The sequence below is a fragment of the Carlito syrichta genome, unplaced genomic scaffold (assembly GCF_000164805.1).
Source record: "Carlito syrichta isolate Samal-C Ts95f unplaced genomic scaffold, Tarsius_syrichta-2.0.1 Scaffold314704, whole genome shotgun sequence".
NCBI classification, from domain to species: Eukaryota; Metazoa; Chordata; class Mammalia; order Primates; family Tarsiidae; genus Carlito; species Carlito syrichta.
Genome location: NW_007258800.1, coordinates 36,835 through 57,065, shown reverse-complemented (window position 1 = coordinate 57,065; position 20,231 = coordinate 36,835). Strand labels below are relative to the sequence as shown.

The following is a 20,231-nucleotide window of genomic DNA, read 5'->3' as shown; positions in this document are numbered from 1 at the left end:
TAAAATATTTTCTTATGAGTTTAAAATTAGTTTCCATATTTTGATATGTTATCAATTCTTTTTCTTTTCCAATAAGCCTACTATAACACTTTTCTTCAGGGACTAGGAAAAATTAAAATTTTAAGAATCAAAAGGATTCTTTTTCACCTGCTGTTTCTTTGTTATCTCATTAGACATCAATTTGGCAGAGTCTAGGACTTTAATTGCACTTTCATCTTCTAAAATGTTTCCTTCAGATGATGATAATGTCTCTAAAATTTTTGTCTCTATATCTTTCAACTGTTTCTTATTAGCTGCAGATTGAAGAATAAGAGCATTTCGTTCCTCTTCTAATTCTGGCCTAAAAAGACAGAAACATTTAGTCTAAATTTGTAGTTTTATATCTACATTTATATCTAAATATTATATATCACAATTTTGTAGACATGTAACATAAAATAAAGTGATTAATCTCTTTATCCTAATTTAAAGAGAAAAAATACTTCCATACAAATAACAATTTAAGACATTCAAGCCAAAAAGCATTAATTGTATACACATAAAATGTGGCAATAACATGGGCCACAGGAATTTTAAGAATATATATTAGATTTATCCATATAGCATAGCTGGTTATGTGAGAATAAGAACTGGAGAAGAAAGTCAGAATATAAAATGTCTTATTTATTTCTTGATTTCATCATCACTAAATCTCATTTTTACAATCTTTTCTTTAATAGCAAACATAGAAAAAATGGCCATAAAACTGGCTCTTTACATGAAATGCAAAATTAGCACTATGTCTTAATAAAAAAAGATAGCATGAAACTTCAAAATAACACAATCTATCATGTAATATAATAGAATATATTATGACACTGTTCTGTATTGGAGACTACCTACATGGGTATATTAGATATTGAGAGTAACATCTCATGGTTACATATTTTCACTGTTAATCTAATTTCATGTAATAGACCACTTCATAATGTTATATTAAGCTTCAAGTGAAATCAGACTTCATTCCAGAAGCAATTTTTACTATAATAGCCCTTCCAGTTGTCATAATGGTTTTTCTCATTCAAAAGTAATACATACCAGTAATAGAAAAATATATAAAGTAAGAAGAAAACAATGTAAATTGCCCATAGTCTTACCACCACAGGAATAATCACTGTTAAAATTCTGGTGTATTCCTTTCCAATCTTATTTCTTTTCTTTGTGCATATACAGATAAACATTCATCCACTAACTTAAAAAAAATTACCTATAGTTCATATAGTTTTATAGGCTACTTTTTCCTTTTTGTGCTAAGCATTTTCATTTTAATTACTATTCTATATATATTGAAATTAATGCATTTCTGATTATGTCTATAGCATAGATTCCTAGAGGTGAAATTTCTGGCTCAAATAATCAGATACAAGTCAGAAGTCATGGCATGTAACCTGAATTCCACTGCCATACTAAAAGCCCAATATAACATGGTTGGTCTATAACCTACTTGTTACAGAATGGCAAATTTAAAGCTTCATATGATTATTTAACTTATAATAACAAAATATAAAATTTGACAAAGTTTCGAAATAATTACAAAACAAAAATATTAACGGCTTACAAATATTACCCTCTTAAACCATCTGGAAGCCTCTAAGAAAATACATACCTCTCCTTTGCAACAACAATACCTAGTAGTTGATCTTCAAGTCCTTCTGGAGTTATCATGAAATTGAGCAAAGACACCTTTGTAGCCAGCTCTGGCATATAGTGTGGATTTCTCAGTTTTGTGGTGATATAAAATTTGAAATTAAAGGAATACTCAATAATGACTTCACCAAGTCTGATGCAATCAATGCCACCTATATTTCAGAAAACAAATGCATAAGTGACCCAGTTATATATCCCTCCCACTAGGTACTTCTATGGCCTTTCCTAGGTAACAAATAAAAGGTCCTAAAGTAATTTGAAATAGAAAATAGGCGTGACAAGAGTCACAGATACAGCAGCAAATAAGCAATCATATAGAAGAATTCATTCTAGGGTAATATAGGACATTTTCTCTGGTTGTAATAAAGCTTTGTAAATCAAGATTTATTGTGAGCTTTCATTCTCCATCAATTTTCAATCATGATTTCAAAATGTTTTTAAATGACTAAAATTCTTAATGATACTAGTACTTAGCAGAAACACATTTTTATAAACAGTAAGATGTAGGGTGGGTAATGTTAACCTAAACTCAACTCTGGCCCATACCACCATTGCTATTCCCAGTAATGGATTTTGTGTGGTAATGGTCACAAGATAAAGGAATTTCAAACTGGTTTCAACTCCTTTATGTTCTCTCTAGAACAGTCCAGATCACAGGTGTTAAGGCAGTGAAGAGAATTTATCTTAGAATACCTGACCAAGGTTTATTCCCGATAGCTTGTTCCAAGTTTCCTTTCACTCACAAGAATGATCCAGAAGTTCTGAGTTATTAACGTTATTAAATTTTGTAGTGGGCTTCTTTCATGCCTCAAAGATAATACAATCATCTTTCAGTTCTACCAATGAACATTAATTGCCTTATACCTTGTTTAAAAGTTTGTTTAAGCAGTAAAGGCTCCAACGATGGATCCAGGTCTTCACCAACATTTTCCAATAGAAGTGGAATTCCAAACTGAATACAGTTTTCCAGTGTTCTCATATAGTCTGAATCTGATAGCTTAATAACACTAAGCTGATTTTCTTTCTCAGAGTTTTTGATCCACTTATTGGCTTGACCCTGGGGGTCAATCATTAAAGGCCTAGAACATAAGAAAAATTCTGAGAGGAAGACATAAAGGTTAAGATTTCTTTAAAACTATGTAATTTAAATAATAAACATCATCATCAATCTGTACAAAGTACTGCACATACATTATCAGGATTAATTTTCACAAAAGTCCTGTGAAAAGAAAGTACAAAGGAATTTTTTTCTTATTTATTTTTCATATGAAAAAATTCAGAGTCAGAGAGTACAAAGTTTTCAAAACTAGATCAGTATTAGAAGAAGTACAACCTTGTGAACCTGTGAGCTCAGCTCTTTCCAATATAACACATTGTCTTCACGGTAACTTTAATATATGACATCTATTAACATAATATTAAAAAAATTGATAAAATTTAAAACAAGAGATCTACTAGCATATAAAGGATTTCCTCAGATTATGAGTAGAATCACAAACTAAGTGTCCAAGTTGAGTGTGGTATGTATTTGAGATCTATTTAGGAGTTTTTTCTAAGTTAGTAAAGACCTTTTGTTCAAGGATATGTGATATTCAGATGTTTAAAATATTATGTACTTTTCCTCAGAGATGATGATTGTCTCAAGTCCCTTTTATATTAAGCATAGTATATTAAATTTTCTTTAAAAAGTACAACACAGAAAGGGGAGTTTTTGTCCCATGTCACTTCAACTTTCCCAGACATTCTTTGTCTATTCCAACAGCTTCTAGGGCTAAAATCCCCTTCCTTTCCTTTTGCCTACGAATAAGCTCTGTAATCTACTACCAGATAACTGTGTTCTTTTCTTTTCTTTTCTTCCCAAATGACAACACTAGCTGATAAATTGTTTTCTTTCTGAGTTGAAATTATGTTGAAATCCTATCTACAATACAAAAAGTTTCAGACACTACTTAAAATCTACTTTTCCATAGCAAACAGAGCAAAGGTTTTGTACAAACAAGAAATATATTTTTGCATAAAACTGCTTTAAAATTGCCTAGTAATTAGACTAGAAGATGCTTTTAGTACTTTCTAAGCTCCCGTTTAAAGGGACATATTTTCTTCCTTACATGTCCTTATTACTGGAAAATACAGTATTTGTTTATTCCATTGCAAAAAGTAACAATACCTATAAATTAACATTCTATTGTTAATAAATGTTCTTGGTAATGCTCAAATCAATGTTGTTTGTAATTCAATAATTAGAGATTCTTGTCTATTCTATAAGCAATACATCTCCTATTTCCTATAACCTTATATGAATATTGGGGTATTGGATTATTGTGTTCATTGTAGAGATAGGCCATCCCATGTATTTGTATTCTAAGTATAACTTACTTGAAGTATGAAAATAATACTAGCCTACATTTGAGATATTTGGGCAGTCTGAAGAAAGCAGCATTATCATTTATGTTTTTGACTGAGGTAGCCATTTAGGGGAAAATAAGCTTTGCTGTTAAGTGACCAAAGCAATGTATTAAGCACTAACAAAAGGAGTACAGAAAGTATTTTCATCATGGTAAAAGCATAAGCAAAACCAGAGCTTAAGATATAGACTAAAATGAGATATTTTAAGATGATTAATAAAAGAGTAACATTTGGGCAACCTCTTTGGGTCCCTTCCCACTGTGGGAGCTTTTCTGTCCTCTCAATAAATCCTGCTTTCCAAAAAAAAAAAAAAAAAAGTAACATTTATTGAGAACATATAATGTGCTAACTGCTTTCTTATAACATATCTATGAGGTAGAAGTCATTTTCTCTATTTACAGATGGGGCTACCAAGGCATTGAGAGGTCAAATAGGTTACCAAAGTCTCAAGACAAAGTGATACGAGAAGATCTGAACCGAAATGTTGTGATATCGGAGTCTGAACTGCTCTTAACCACTGCATGATATTATAAACAAACTTCTAGAAACTATGAGGAACAAGCAAAATTACTGTTTAATTATAAACTACGGTCCCAGCAGCATGACTGGCTAAATAACTTAAAAATATTTCTTTCTTCTAGTATTGATGGATAAAATATGACATAAATTTTAATACATACTTGAACTGAGGCATGCATTTAAAAGATACAGGCATACATAATACATATAGAAAACACAAGTGCCAGAAACAAGCAAAACTAAAATCCAGAACACTAAGTGTGTGAGCTGAACTGACAGCTAGACTCTGGCAATCTAGAGGCTCACTGGGTCCATATACAGCAGGAGGCTGGAATTGAGATCCCTGCATTAAGCTGAAATCCACAAAAGGCTTAGTGAAATCATGAGTAGAAAAATTCCAGTCCTATGCATAAGAATACAAGAAAAAATGTTGTGGTTCCTGTCTCATTTCTGGATGGAAGGAAGTATCCCCTGAGCATTTGTGGCCATGGGTCTGTATCTTATGTAGGTTTAGGGTATACATTTATGCTATATACATGACCAAGGAAACTCCAAGCTGGAAAATTACATGTGTTAGGACATGTGTTAGGAGTCCTGGAAGAAGTAAAGGCAAAACACACATTGCACCTGAGAAAGGGGCAAAAGCTCAACCCATGGGAGAGAAGCAGAAAAATGTCTGGGTCAAAACATCATAACTTTACCAAGTAGAGTTCTATTTCTAGGAGAGGAGTAGGAAACTCTTGCTCAAGATCAATCATAGCTGGAAGGCAGAATTGGCTGTCATAGGAAGAAGGGGCAGCAAGTTTGAAAAATTCCCACCCTAATGGCCCATGTACATAGGACCTTCCCATGACTGAGTATGAATTAAAATACTCAGAGAACTCCCACTCTGTCCCCAATACAAACCTAACATGGACCACCAAGCAACAGCAATCTACCTCCAGAGGAAGAGTAAGAATAGAGAAAGAGAACCTCTGTGGCATGGACATTTAGGAATGGTTGAAAGCTAAAGGCGAAACTCCATACTGAGAAAAACCCTGCAGAACCCCATCAAGCTTGTGCCCATAGCAAGATGAATTTGAAACCTCTAGTCTTCTGAAATTTACCATAACAACAACAAAAGCCAGACTCAACTCTACTCATGATTAGACTGACTCAAACTTCTGCATTAATAATATGACAGAAAAAGAGGCATGGCCATTTCTGGGAGTAAATGTCATTTAGCTCAGTTCCTATTGTTAAACCTATAATATCAATATCTGGCATTCATTCAAATATGCGATACTTCAATAAGCAAGAAAAAAAACCCCAAATCATTCTCAAGAGACAAACCAACAGAAACAGGCTCAAAGAAGACATATTTTTAAGTTCTAATGTCCTTTCAACAGCAGAATAGGGTGACCATAGTTAACAATGAATTTATGATATACTTCAAAATAGCTAGAAGAGAATTGGAATGTTCCCAACATTTAAAAAGGTAAATGTTTGAGGTGATGAATATTCCAGTTACCCTGATTTTATCATTACAGCAATGGGCTTATATACATTATTATTTTATTAAAACAATACTATCAATATAAAGGAGACTAAGATGTTTTTGAAGTTTCTAGTAAGGTTTCCAAATAATATAAAATAAACAATAACTCAAACTTTCAGGATGTTAGATTTCCTTATAGCTTTAATCTATCTCATATTCCAAAAGAAGACTGAAATTTCCATTATGGTTTTAATGGCAGTAAGTATGATATCCTATTCTATAATTCACTCCACCATAGTCATTAAGAGCAAGAATGTGAAAATTAGAATGCCTGGGTTCACATTATGACTCTATCATTTATTAGCTCAGTTATCTTACTAAATTCAAAATTACTAAAACATTCTGGCCCTCAATTTCCTCATCTGTAAAATGGGATAATAATAATAACACCTAACTCATAGGATGTTATGAGGATGTAGGGCACTTAGAATAGTACCTGATGAATATGAGCTTAATAGTCTCTATCACAGTATGTTTGAGATACAGTCCCATAAAAAGACTTTTAAAATTAGATGACAGTGTGACTATACAACCATTATAGAAAACTATTTCTCAGAGAAAGGTAATTTTCCAAATTTTTCAGTGATATAGATAAAAGGATTAAAAATTTGAAAAGTTTCTATAGTGATTGGGTCATGAACGGTGGCTCATGCCTGTAACCCCAGCACTTTGGGAGCCATGATTGTGCCACTGAATTCCAGCCTGGGCAACAACAACAAAAAAAGATAGCGATTGAAAAAGATATTAATGAAATTGCATAAATTATCAAGTATCTTAAAAATAGGAAGAAGTACCTAGTTAAAATAAATACATCATACAGCCAAAAACTAGAAATAACCCAGATGTCCAAAAATAAGAGAATGCATCAACAGTGATATAGTCACACAATGGAGGACAACTTAGCAACAAAAAGTAGGAACAAGCCGGGTTCGGTGGCTCAGCCTGTAATCCTGCGCCTTTGGGAGGCTGAGGTGAGTGGATTGCCTCAGTCCCCGGGTTCGAGACCCGCCTGGGCAGCAAGACCTCATCTCTACAATAAAAATCAAAACAATCAGTCGGGCATGGTAGCGCATGCCTGTAATTCCGGCTACTTGGAAGGCTGAGGTGGAAGGACCGCCGGAGCCCAGCAGGTCGAGGCTGCGGTGGCCGGGAGCAGCCACCGCACTCCAGTCTGGGCGTCAGAGTGAGACTCCAACACAAAAAAACAAAAAAACAAAAACAAAAACAAAAAAAGTAGGAACAGAGTACCAATATGTGCAATAACGTGAATCTCAAAAATTGTGCACATATATGTACACAAAAGAGCACATATAGTATGATTCCATTTATATGAAATTCTAGAACTAGTCCATGCAAAACTAACCTAGACAAAACTAGCCTATGATGGGAAACAGAACAATTATTTCCTGGGGTGGGATGAGAGTAGGGACTTACTAGAAAGGGACATAAAGAAACTTCCTGGAAGGCAGTCATGTTTTGTATATTGATAGAGGCTTGAGTTGCAAAACTCATGAGTTTTGTTAGAACTAACTGAATGGTATATTTAAGTTTTGTATATTTCATTGTACATAAATTTTACCTTAAAAGAAAAAAACAAACAAATATTGAACGTTAGTTAATGATATGCACAATGAAGTACTGAGGGGAAGCATATCCATGCCGACAACTTACACAGAAATGCATTTAAAAGGATGGGCTGATGGATAGGGGGAATATGTGATCAAGCAGCAAGAATAAGAAAATGTTAATTGTAAAATCTAGGAGACGGTAGTTATATTGGTACTTATTGAAAAATTCAACTTTTCTATATGTTTGAAAACTTAAATAAAATAACAGAAAAAATAAATATGTTTCTTACCAACGCCTAGAGTTATTAACAATCACTCCATTATCTATGGAAAATGTATCTGTTGGCAATCCAGCAATATTCCAAGCTCTAATTTTTACTGGATCACCCAGAGTCTTACTCAACAAGAACTCTTCTGAACATGGGATTTTTTTCTCCTGCAAGGAATAGACAAAAAATGGATGTTTCCTTATATCTTGTTAATTGAAATATTTTTAAATTAAAATACTGATGTACTTGTCATTAGGTATTATTTAATAACTCTAAGGAACAGAAAAAAATTAATTAAAAGTTGCACTGTGCCGGGCTTGGTGGCTCAGCCTGTAATCCTGCGCTTTGGGAGGCTGAGGTGAGTGGACTGCCTGAGCCCGCGGGTTCAAGACCCGGCTGGGCAACTTGGCGAGACCTCATCTCTACAATAAATCAAAAATTAGCCAAGCGTGGTAGCGCGCGCCTGTGGTTCTGGCTACTTGGAAGACTGAGGCAGAAAGATTGCCGGAGCCCGGCAGGTCGAGGCTGCAGTGGAGAGTGAGACTCCAACTCAAAAACAAAACAAAATAAAAAAAGTTGCACTGTGGAAGTAGTCTACTGATCAAAGTAGAAGCAAAAAAAGAAAGACCTCATGATTTCAGTTATTTCTTATTTCCTGTCCTTATAATCATCCTTTCCCCCAAAATATCCCCAAACATACTTTGGATGTTCCAAAAGAAAACTTATAAAATATAAAATCACTACCTTGCACAGCATGCTCCAATCTTTTGTACACATTTGTCGAAAGGCAGAAGTGAAAGCACCAAGGTAGGCTATTACTCCTGCTGATACTAAGACATCACCAGTTAAATTTTCATATGTTATCTGAAGGTCATCTGCAGCTTGAGCCCATCTGTGCCAACAACCAAACGCAAAACAGGTTCACAACAGAGAATGAGGGAAGGCAGTAATTGAATGGGCAAGGGGCTGCTATCCGATTCTATAACAAAAAGCTATAAAATGTTGAGTACTTGCTTATATGTAAAATGAGGAGGTTAGAGCCCTTCTAGGTCTAATATGCTACAATACATATTTGTATTATGTGAATGAAAATCTACTTTCATTATTAGAACATTTCTGCATTTTTTGCAGAACCAGGCCCTTGAGAAACAGCAAATACAAACAAACAAAACACCAGCATTTTGCCTAATAATTTTCTCTAGGATGATTTGGTCTAGTGACCCTGCTATTTGTTTTAGTAGTTATTGTTAGACTGTAAAACATAGGAACATTTGCAATTCATTACCAAAAATTACATTAAAGCTATAGAGAAACTTAGAAACTTATATATGATTGCTGAGATTGATATTTTTTCCATTTAAAGAAACTCTTACAATAAAAAAGTATATTCCAAAACCATCTAATCTGCACTACAAAGTATTGTCAAAGACATATTACCCTATCAAGCTATTCATTCAACATACAGAATTAATAAATGAAGTAGCTGGCTGTCTAATTCAGGTAAATAGATCAGAATAAAGCTTACTGGCTTTGTTGGATCAAGCCAGTTATATCTTCTTTGACATTAAAATTTAACCAAGTGAGCCATGCATCCACTACTCTCCCCAAACACTTTATTACAAAAAATTTTTGAACATACATAAAATTGGAAAGGATCAAGTACATACTCACTACTTAGATTTTAAAAAATGTTAGCATTAGCTTTATTTGTCTCTTTTTGTTGTTAACCATTTAAAAGCAATTTGCAAACAGCATCCTCAATATTGGTACTCCTGTGTGGAGAGGCTGGCTAGCTGTCTTGTAGAATGTCCCATAATCTCAACAAATCATTGTAAAATCAGTAATCATAATAAACAACCAAAGAAAGTCACATGTTTAGCCTTGATTCTTAAATCTTATTAAAACAAATAGAAATCTGACCTTGATTTTTCTCCACCCAGTCCTCCAATTAGTTGTGAGGCTCTTTCAAGTTTCTTAGCACAGAGTTCCACCTGATCTTCTAAAGCAGCCTTTTCCTCTGTTTTTTCAAGAAACGTCTTTTGTAAATTTTCCACATGATGTTCCACTTCTGCCAGTTCTGCTCTCTTCTGATTCAAAAGCTCCATTGTCTCGGCTAAGGACTTCTGAGCTTCTGCTAAGCGAGCTTTCTTAGGAGCCACTACCTGTTTGGGAACAATATGTGCAGATGTGATGTGTACCATGTAAACCTGACATCTATATAATTCCTCTATAGGTATTATGGGTTTGAAATTATTATAATAATTATACAAAATTAACATTTTGTCTTAAATTTTATTTCATATCTTTATATACAAATAAAATATACCCATATATTTTATAAAATATTCAAATATAAATTATCTGGACCAGCAAACTGTTAACTATAAAATAGATGAATTATTCAAATTAATAAAATGTGACAACATGTAGGAAAAATGTCACAGGAAATCTCAAAATAATGAATAGGTGCTTCTCAACTGTTATGAAAAAAAAAAGAAAAATACATAGAAGTAATAAGTGTTCAAACACATATGTTTTTGTTTTTGTTTTTCCTTTCTAAGGCATACATCTGCCTTGCCAGAATTACAGCCATCCATGTGGAAATACAAAGAAAGAAAACCTTGATGTTCAGTTTCACTACCAAAATTGAATTGTCTTTAACAAATTTTGAAAAGTCACACTAAGAGAAAGAAGGGATTTCCTAAAATTGTTATTTTGTTATGCTCATTAGCATAACAAGAATGGGGTGTGGTCAACTTGATTACAGAGTGTACTACTCTAAGTACTGTAAGCCCTTGGTGCAAAAAATTTAGATGACCAAAGGGAACTTGTGCCAGTTAGAAAGAGGGTAGACCTAGTCCTCTGGTAAATTGCCATGAATGAAGTTGAAGGCAGAGAGAAGGGAAGAGAGTGGGAGAGAGGAGGAGAGAGGGGAAGAGAAGGGGAGAGGGGGAGAGTGGTGGAGAGTGGGGGTGGGGAGAAAGGGGGAGAGAGCGAGAGAGAGGTAGAGAGAGCCAGATCAGATATCAAATACCAAATGTCCTGCTTTTTCTCCTCTGGGTTGAAATCCTGAAGGAAGATATGTTAAATAAATAGATTAGTAGAAAGTGCCCTTTTCTACTTTTAATTTCAGAGGATACATTGCTGGATATTTCCCTTCTACCCTCCTGTATCAGCTGTATCAGAATATAAGTGGTAAAGTGAAGGTGTAGAGTGAGAAGCAGAGTGGCTTCTCTGCTTTGTAGAAAGGATCCACAAGATTCCATATGCCCTATAGGGCATGTGGAAATTAGCGGAGTTGAGTTAGCACAGCTGCTGTGAGACTACTGTGAGAAGGCATGAGATGTTCGATGGAAGGACATCCTAGATAAAATTAGTTTTATTTCTTTAACAGGTTTATACAGCTATTCTCCTGAAACTTACAAAGTCCCTACCTGTGTACAGACACATATTGTATCTGAATTATCTTCCCAATTGTTATAGCTTGATAACATTCATTCTATCCTCTGAGTTTGTCTTAAACACATGTGACCACATATTTTCATTTGCCTTTTAATTTATATTTTCTGCTTCTCTGGGTAGAATTCCACAAGCCACAGAGGGCAAGTCCTAGGCCTTTGCTATCAAAATTTACTAAATGTTCTCTTAACTATTGTCTTCTCTCCCAGGAATTTGGTCCCAGTGGGTATTCCAATCAAGGTTCCCTACCAGTATACATGCTACTGTTTCAAGGGATCTTTCCTTGCTCTACCTCTTAACTACACTGGATCCTCTTGCTTCTGATCCTTTAAATCAACTTTTTAATCTGTCACTTGAGTAATCTGCCCTTGATGTTTTAGGTTGTTTTTTGCTTCTGTTCTTCCCTCAGCAAACCCTAATTTTCCTTTGCCCTGGCCTCTACCGCTAACAGCCAGTTTGGCCAATTCTGCTAACCATTCCTGCTCCTGCAGCACTACCACCCACACCAGCTCCAACCAGGTTATATCATACACTCATAAGCTCTTCATCTATTAGGTATGCAATTAATATCTGATGATATGCTGCAGCAGAACAAACTGTCTCTGGAATCTCTTTGAGAAACTTCTTAACTAGTAAATATAAGCATAGATTATAAATTCTGGGAATATTTTAATAAATAATGGATGTGCTAATCTTCAAAATACCTTTGCAACTCTGTCATACACTTCCATAGCCATGATCCACTTACACAGACCCTCTGCAGCAGAAGAAGCTTTAGCAACCTTAGGGGGGTCAAATTCGGGGTTTGTTAAGTATTCCCCACGAATCTTCTGCATAACAGTTACCTATACAATAAAGATTTAGATTTTAAAATTTAAGCATAGATCACACAATAAGATGAAAAAATAAACATATACAAAAAAAAGTATTTGTGTAAAAAAGTAATGTTGTCTTTAAAAATCAATATTTTGAGATAATTTACAAATAAACATAATTATAGAGGAAACACAAGTCATATTTGTGAGCAAAATATGCACATTTATTTCAGATATTGACACAAGATATTTCTTCAAAAAATATTAAAAGAAATATTAAATTGTAAGTTGAGAAAACAAATGAAAATAAGGTAAAAGAACAATTAAACATTAATGTATAAATAAGAGTTTGGATGGAAAAGAATGTACTATAGTTTTTAGAAATTTTACATAAATTTGTATATCAGATTTCTTAATAAACTACTTATTACAAGAAGACATTAGAGAACTCTTTCAAGTCAATAATACACTAAAACAGTATCTTAGTTTTTAATTATATGAAAGAGAAGTGGTTTTTTGTGTATTATATAAGAAAGGGATTGGCAGTAGCAGGATACTGCCAGGATGGAGGATGGGGGTTACACAACATCAATAAGCATATCTGATCTTAAACCAGGCAAAGTGGGGATCAAAGGTAAGCCCAAACTTTATTTGTATGATGTCCACTTTTATACCTAAATCCTGAATTGTACCCCACATCTTTAAAATAAAATATTTTTTAAAAATCCAATGCAACTCACTGGAATGTTGTCCTTGTCATATTCTTTCAAATCTCTTAAGAAATTCATATCTCCCAGAAGTTTTTTGCTAGGTGCCCAGTAATCTAATATCTATGAATAAAATTTATGGAAATTTATTAAATGTACAATTAAAGATGCTAGACATAAAATTTTTCTTCTTGAAGTTTACGATACGTTATTCAGCGAGATTGTTCATATACTTTCAAAATATTAGCTTACATCTCCTTGGAAATTAAGACTCCTCTTCCTGAGAACAAGTTAAATATAGAAAATATTTAAATATGAACATGAATTTATAGATTGAATTTGTCATCAAAATTAAACATTGAAATAAAAACGTGATTATTTCTTTTGAAAACTTAAAAGCAAGTAGCATAACACCATCACAATTTCACATAAAAAATAAATTTTATTACTTCAACTTTCATTTTTCTTTATTCTTTGACTCTTCCAAACAAGAAAAGTAGCAAACATTTTTCTTAAACACAACCCCTTTCCCTACCTAGGCTCCCCAAGTGAAGTAGAAAGAAGAAAAGGCAGAAAGCCAAAGATTACATGTTGCTCTGCCAGTTGTAGGGTGAAGCACATGCTATTTATGCTGGTAAAAGATGTTGAACAAGTGTGGAACATTATTTTTCCTACTTCCAAAAGCCTGCTAAGGGTGTGTGTTGTGTGTGTGTGTGTGTGTGTGTGTGTGTGTGTGTGTGTGTAAACAAGAAAACCTCATAAGGCAAAAGTCTATTTCTTTTCTTTATTATAACAATGAAAGATAGGATGGCAAAAAAACAAAACAAAAGACAAAATAAAACATGAACAAAACACAATTCTTCAATTCAGGAATTTAAACCCAGATATTATAGAAACCTGAAAAGAAAATAAGTTTGTAAGTTTAGTTTAGGATGGATATTATGCCTTCCTTTTTAAGAGGTATATCCTTGAAAAATAATTGTAATAATAACAGCTAAGACTTATTGTGAGCTTACTGTTTGTGAGGCTTTATAAATAAGAACTTAATATGTATAAACTAATGGAATATTCACATTAACTTTGTGAAGTAGGTTACCCTTTTTTTACAGAAAGATCACACACCTTGTCCAAGATCACATTGCTAATGGCATCAGAATTTGTGAATACAGATATTCTGGCTCCAGAGCACATGCTTTTAACAACTTCATTATACTGCTTAACTCAGCAGAATATTTTGAATGCTTAGAAACAGTACCTATCTGTTATGTATTACTTTCTCAAGAATCTTAGCTACGTAGGTTACAGGTATCCCAGTGTTCATTTAATTCCAACCCCATGACAGTGGAGAGTTTTTCACAGACAGAAAAGAAAATGAAAGCAATTGGAACCACACTTTTATGATACTATACTGCCTTAGCTTTACCCTAGACTACATATAGATAGTATTTTCCATAATTTATTCCTAATTCATTCAATCTGGAAAACAGTGTTTCTTCCCTGATTGAGTATTGTTTATATTTAATTTGATAACATTGCTGCAAGCAAATTCTATACATTTATGTATACAATTCAAATCTGTGTCCAGTTATTACCTTGCCTCCAGTTCCTGAAGGATCTGAAATTTTTTCTGGTTTTATATCTTTCATGACACAAATAGCAGCCATAACTAGTTTAACACCAGATGGAGGATTCTTCATTGATTTCACAATTGTAATGTCAGCTGGCTAAATTAAGAAAAAAGTGGGGGGTGAGGGAACATCTTCAGGATAGTTTACTTGTAGATAAAGAGAATTTTTTAAAAATTCATTTATTGTAGAGACAAGTTCTCACCAAGTTGCCCAGGCTGGTCTTGAACCCGTGGACTCAGGCAGTCCTATCGCCTCTGCCTCTCAAAGGGCTGGGATGATAAGCATGAATCACCACGCCCAGATAAAGAGAATTTTTAAAATAATTTGGAGAATAATAAAAGCACCACTTTTATCTGAAATTTTTGTTTGTTTTTGCTTTACATGGTTATGAAAGAATTAGCAAAAGATAATTTAGCATAGATAAAGGCTAATGGTTATCAAATGTTTGGTGGGGGGGGGTTCATAGATCCTTATAAGAATATGATGGCATCTATGAACCCACCAAAAAATAAGAGTTTTTCACATATGCAATCACATATCAAGTCCATATATAGAACACAGGTAAAGAATCCTAATTTAGGCCAGGTACAGTGGCTCATGCCTGTAATCTCAACAATTTGGGAGGATGAGACAGAAAAATTACTTGAGGCCAGGAGTTTGAGTGACATAGCGAGACCCAATCTCTACAAAACATAAAAAAATTTAGTTGAGTATGGTGGCATGCTCCCGTAGTCCCAGTTACTCAGGAGGCTGAGGTGGGAGGATTCCTTGAGTTCAGGAGTTCAAGGCTACAGCAAGCTATGATTGTGTGACTGGACTATGGCTGGGTGGCAGAGCAAGGCTTTATCTTTTAAAAAAATCCTAATTTAAAAAAAGACTTGATTCTATATCTTCTTATTTGTAATAAACATTTTATGGAAGAAGATGAAAGAAGAGATGGGTTTCAGTTACAAACTTATTTTATAAAAAGGGGTACATATTGTTATGGCAGATACTATACATTCACTTACCCACTCCAATATCCTTCTAGCATTCCTTGCAATGGAGAAAATGTTGGAAAGCTAACAACTATATATCTAGTTTCTCATGCAACTAGAGTTATGGGTGGGAACTAGATTCTAGATGCCTTGAGTAATACTAGAACTCAGACAATAAATGGGGAAAGTGACTGGGTATGAGGCATCCATTTTGCCAACATGGATTATAGTGGAGACTATGTGTGGCACTATGAGAAGGCTCTGCAGGCTTCCTACTCAGAGGGGCAGCCCTTCTGGTAGACTACTCTGCAATCTGGCTTTGGTAGACATTTCTGGCACCTCAACCTAATCTGTTTCTTCTGCTCTTCCTACAGTTCTGTAGAGTCGACTCTCTTCTCTGCAACTGAACTCTAAATCATGTAATATGGTATTCGATACCAGGAAGGGTAAAAGCAAGACTCTCAGTGAAAGGGAAACTTATTATTAATGACTTGAGCTGGTAGAGGTTTGAAAGCATCAAGAATCTTGTTATCAGGAGATGGTGTGCTAAATTTCAAGGAACACAGTGATGAAAGTTACTTAAATGAAGTGCCTCTTAAAAACAAGATTTGTCAAACTAAGTTGCTGTTGTGAGAAACCTCTAAGGAGAGAATGAATAAATAAAGATCATGGGGCACTCACACCAAAATCCCAGTATTTTGGGAAGCCAAGGCAGGAGAATCACTTGAGCCCAGGAGTTTGAGACCAGTCTGGGAAACATAGTGAAACCCTGTCTCTACAAAAAATTAAAAAATTAGCCAGGTATGGTGGCTCATGCCTATAGTCTTAGCTACTTGGAGTCTGAGGTGAAAGGCTCGCCTGAGTCCAGGAGGTTGAGCCTGCGGTGAGCTGTGATCATGCCACTGCACCCCCGCCTGGGCAACAGAGTGAGACCCCAACTAATAATAATAATAGTAATAATAATACAACAATCATAAATCAAAGAAGAACTGTTAAGAGGCAAGTTTCATTTGACTGGACAAAAACAATATCATACCACCCATTTAAATAGAACCATACCTAATTAGCCAAATACCAGTACTCAGTTTCCCTTTGTTGATTAAACACAAGGTAGCTAATTCAAACACTTGCCTTAAGCGTATCCAGTGCAGACAGAGCTGCTTCCAAGGCTGGAATTGCCTCAGCTAGGTCGCTTTCACACTCGTTTTTCAGAGCTTGGGCTTCTTCAGCCTTCCCACTGGCTATCTCTTCATCTAATTTCACAAACTTTCTTTTTGCTTCTACTTGTGCAGACTCTATCTCAATAATCTAAAGAAAAGAAAGAAAGGTAAAATACAGTTTCTCAAACATCGTATTGCTTTCTCAATCCTGGAGACAAAAGAATATTTGAAGATTTGGGAATCTAACATATAATTTTGAAGGATAGACAGGTCTAGAATAAAATAAGGAGAAATGAAAATACATGTAACCTAATTTGGAAATGGGCTTCATACTTCTCTTCAAAAATGACAGAACCCACATGGGACCCAATGAACTAGTCAATAGAAAAGACTAAAGTCCTTAAACTCTAGTGACAAAAAAAAAAGCAAAAAAACAAGGCTTATTTTAAAGGTTAATTTAACATATTCAATTGTCCTTTAACATCAGTAAAAAACATGAAGAATACTCCACCTGCATCATATGTGCATTTTCAATTTTAGCTTCCTCCAATTTGGGCTGTAATTCAACAAGCTCCGTTTGCATTTCACCAACCTAAATAGACAGTATATCATATGATTAAATTTCCATTGCTATAATCGCTACTGAAACCAAACAAAGAAAATAGAAATTTAAATGTATCATAAAATAGTGGCGCAAAACATCTAAAGTTTTTTCTTATAGTTATTTTCATGATTTAAAAAAAACTATGAAAGTCACAAAAGACTTTACCTTTCTTGAGTATATGACAAAGCAGTAGGAGAATGTAGTTGCCATGGAAGAAAAGAAAATGGCAGCTCAGGGTATCCCTATTTTACTGTGTGCGTGGCATACGATACAAAGATGAACCAATAAAACCTCTATTACTTACATTTACCTAAGACTAATAAGTATCACTAGCACTTGATTCATGTACAAAAACTCAATCTAATATTTAACAAGCTGTTATAATAAAAAGCAACCTAGACTTATTATATTGTCTCAAGTGCCAAAAAATTAATTAACAAAAAACCAAAATATATTTGAGTCTATGTGGTCTGGGCAACTTACGGAGCTTCTCTAAAACTTACTGTACTCATCTGTAAAATGAGGATCATAAAAGTGCCTACCTCATGGAGTTGTTATGAAGAATAATGTGAAGTACATAACACCTAGCCTGGCACATAACATTCTCAATAAATTGTAACTCTTGTTATTATTTCTTATATTTCCCAGTACTAAATATATTACCATTGTGAGCAGCTCATTAAATTTACCTGAGACTCAGCAAAAGCCAATTGGTCAAGCCCATTTACATATCTTTGTTTTGCTTCCATGATAGCTTGTCGTTTCTTAGTCAAAAGCTGTCTAAATGAGCCAATAAGCTCAAGATAAGAAGTAGCAGTAACATAGTTATGTCGTCCTAACTCACGCAAGAACCTAAAAGAGAGTCAGATAACATATCTTACTGTAAGTTATGGATTTCACAAAAGAGGTAAATCCAACATACCATTAGCAACAAACATTTTAAAAGGGTAAATTTTATGTAGAAGATGCTAAGTACTTGAACATTGCAAGACTGTAAAATTCTATACATAACCACATCCTAATTTCATGTCTGCAAAATAGCAAATACAATGGTGTATTTAAAAAGCACAAATCAAGCAAGATCCCATCTCTTAAAAAATTTAAAAACACAAATCAACAAAGATGTCTATAAAAGATGAACTACAGCAAAAAAGTCACAGACTTTTTTACACATTTCATTAACCAGGAAGATCTAACTTTGTAAGGAACCCAAGATGTTGTACAAGCTAGGCAAGTATAGTAGGAAAGGGAATTGCAGATAGTATAGCAAGCATGTCATCATTTCCCACACAACATCTCACATTTCAACTAAATCGGATATGACTAGGATACAAGACACACATACACATACACGTGGCACATACACGTAGAAACAATGGAAGAAATGATGTTTTGTGGCAAGTATGCAGACTACAGTCCATTGCTTGGTGCCACTGTTCAAGCTACCCATGCTGGTTGACTGTATGACTCTGGATAGTCAATATACCATGAGCACTTAGATTTATGCATCCTTGAAATGAGAGAAGTTCATCTATCTCTGTTCATCTCTGAAATAGAGATGAACAGAAATAAAACAGATACTTGAAGATATCTACAGTCCACCAACCAGCTCCACCCCCTCCCCACTTTTTTTGAGTTGGAGTCTCACTCTGTCACCCAGGCTGGAGTGCAGTGCCACGCTCACTCACGGCCACTGCAGCCTCGACCTGCTGGGCTCAGGCAATCCTTCCACCTGTCTTCCAAGTAGCTGGAACTATAGGCATGTGCCAACATGCCCAGTTAGTTTTTTTATTTACTGTAGAGATGAGGTCTCGCCAAGTTGCCCAGGTTGGTCTTGAACCCATGGGCTCAGGCAATCCTCTCACTTTGGCCTCCCAAAGTGCTGGGATTATAGGCATGAGCCACCACTCCCAGCCTAGCTCCCCCTTTTAAAGAACTTTCATCCAGTGACTCAACAACATTTGTTCCGTGAAACTTGTCACCCTAACTGTACCTGATCAGGCCAGGATTGGGTGATGGATACAAACCAAGCTAATCATATTTTGGAATAAAGGTGGAATAGGGAGCTAGAAACAGTCAGCTAGTCTCTGCCTATAGCTGGAACTGCAAGAAGTAAACTTGAGAGCTGAGAGGTAGCCAGTTTCCTCCAAATCCACTGGAAAATAAACTATTCAGTTTGCAAAGGGAAAGAAGAAAGAAGATGCCCAGAAAGAAGCAGGGATAAGAAACAGAAAAGACTTTTCTGGGTATCTGATGACTTTCTGACTCCTACTTCCAGTCACTATTGAGATCCAGAAATATTCTTTCCATGAAATTTTGTGAGACATCTTTGTATTTTTTTTTTTGTTGTTGTTAGTTGAAGTCTTACTCTGTCGCCCTGGCTAGAGTGCAGTTGCACGTACAGGGCCACCCCAGTGTTGACCTGCTGGGCTCTGGCAATCCTTCCGCCTCAGCCTTCCAAGTAGCCGGAACTACAGGCACGCACTACCGGCTAATTTTTTATTTTATTGTGGAGATGAGATTGCCAAATTGCCCAGCCTGGTCTCGAACTCGCAGGTTTAGGCAATCTTCTTCTTGGCCTCCCAAAGTGCTGGGATTACAGGCTGAACCACTGCGCCCGGCCTATAATAAATCTTTTTGGTTTTTTGTTGTTGTTGTTGTTGTTGTTGTTTTTGAGTTGGAGTCTCACTCTGTCACCCAGACTGGAGTGCAGTCCACCGTAGCCTCGACCGGCTGGGCTCCGGCGATCCTTCCTCCTCAGCCTTCCGAGTAGCCGGAATTACAGGCGTGAGCTACCACGCCCGGTTGATTTTTTGATTTATTGTAGAGATGAGGTCTCGCTGCCCAGGCAGGTCTCGAACCCGCGGGCTCAGGCAATCCACTCACCTCAGCGAAT

At 35.3% G+C, this 20,231-nt stretch overlaps 1 protein-coding gene across 1 annotated transcript in view; it reads right to left on the bottom strand.

The window, feature by feature from the left end:
• Window positions 1–20,231, bottom strand: part of DNAH12 (dynein axonemal heavy chain 12) — a 97,074-nt gene that overhangs the window by 42,020 nt on the left and 34,823 nt on the right. The window contains exons 12-23 of the mRNA XM_008071746.1: window positions 18,025–18,187; window positions 17,243–17,323; window positions 16,703–16,879; window positions 14,559–14,690; window positions 13,000–13,089; window positions 12,149–12,289; window positions 9,906–10,147; window positions 8,730–8,877; window positions 8,007–8,152; window positions 2,551–2,765; window positions 1,646–1,838; window positions 148–340 (exon numbers count right to left, since the gene is read on the bottom strand). Of these exons, the coding sequence (XP_008069937.1) occupies window positions 148–340; window positions 1,646–1,838; window positions 2,551–2,765; window positions 8,007–8,152; window positions 8,730–8,877; window positions 9,906–10,147; window positions 12,149–12,289; window positions 13,000–13,089; window positions 14,559–14,690; window positions 16,703–16,879; window positions 17,243–17,323; window positions 18,025–18,187 (1,921 nt within the window). The remainder of the gene's footprint in view (window positions 1–147; window positions 341–1,645; window positions 1,839–2,550; window positions 2,766–8,006; window positions 8,153–8,729; window positions 8,878–9,905; window positions 10,148–12,148; window positions 12,290–12,999; window positions 13,090–14,558; window positions 14,691–16,702; window positions 16,880–17,242; window positions 17,324–18,024; window positions 18,188–20,231) is intronic.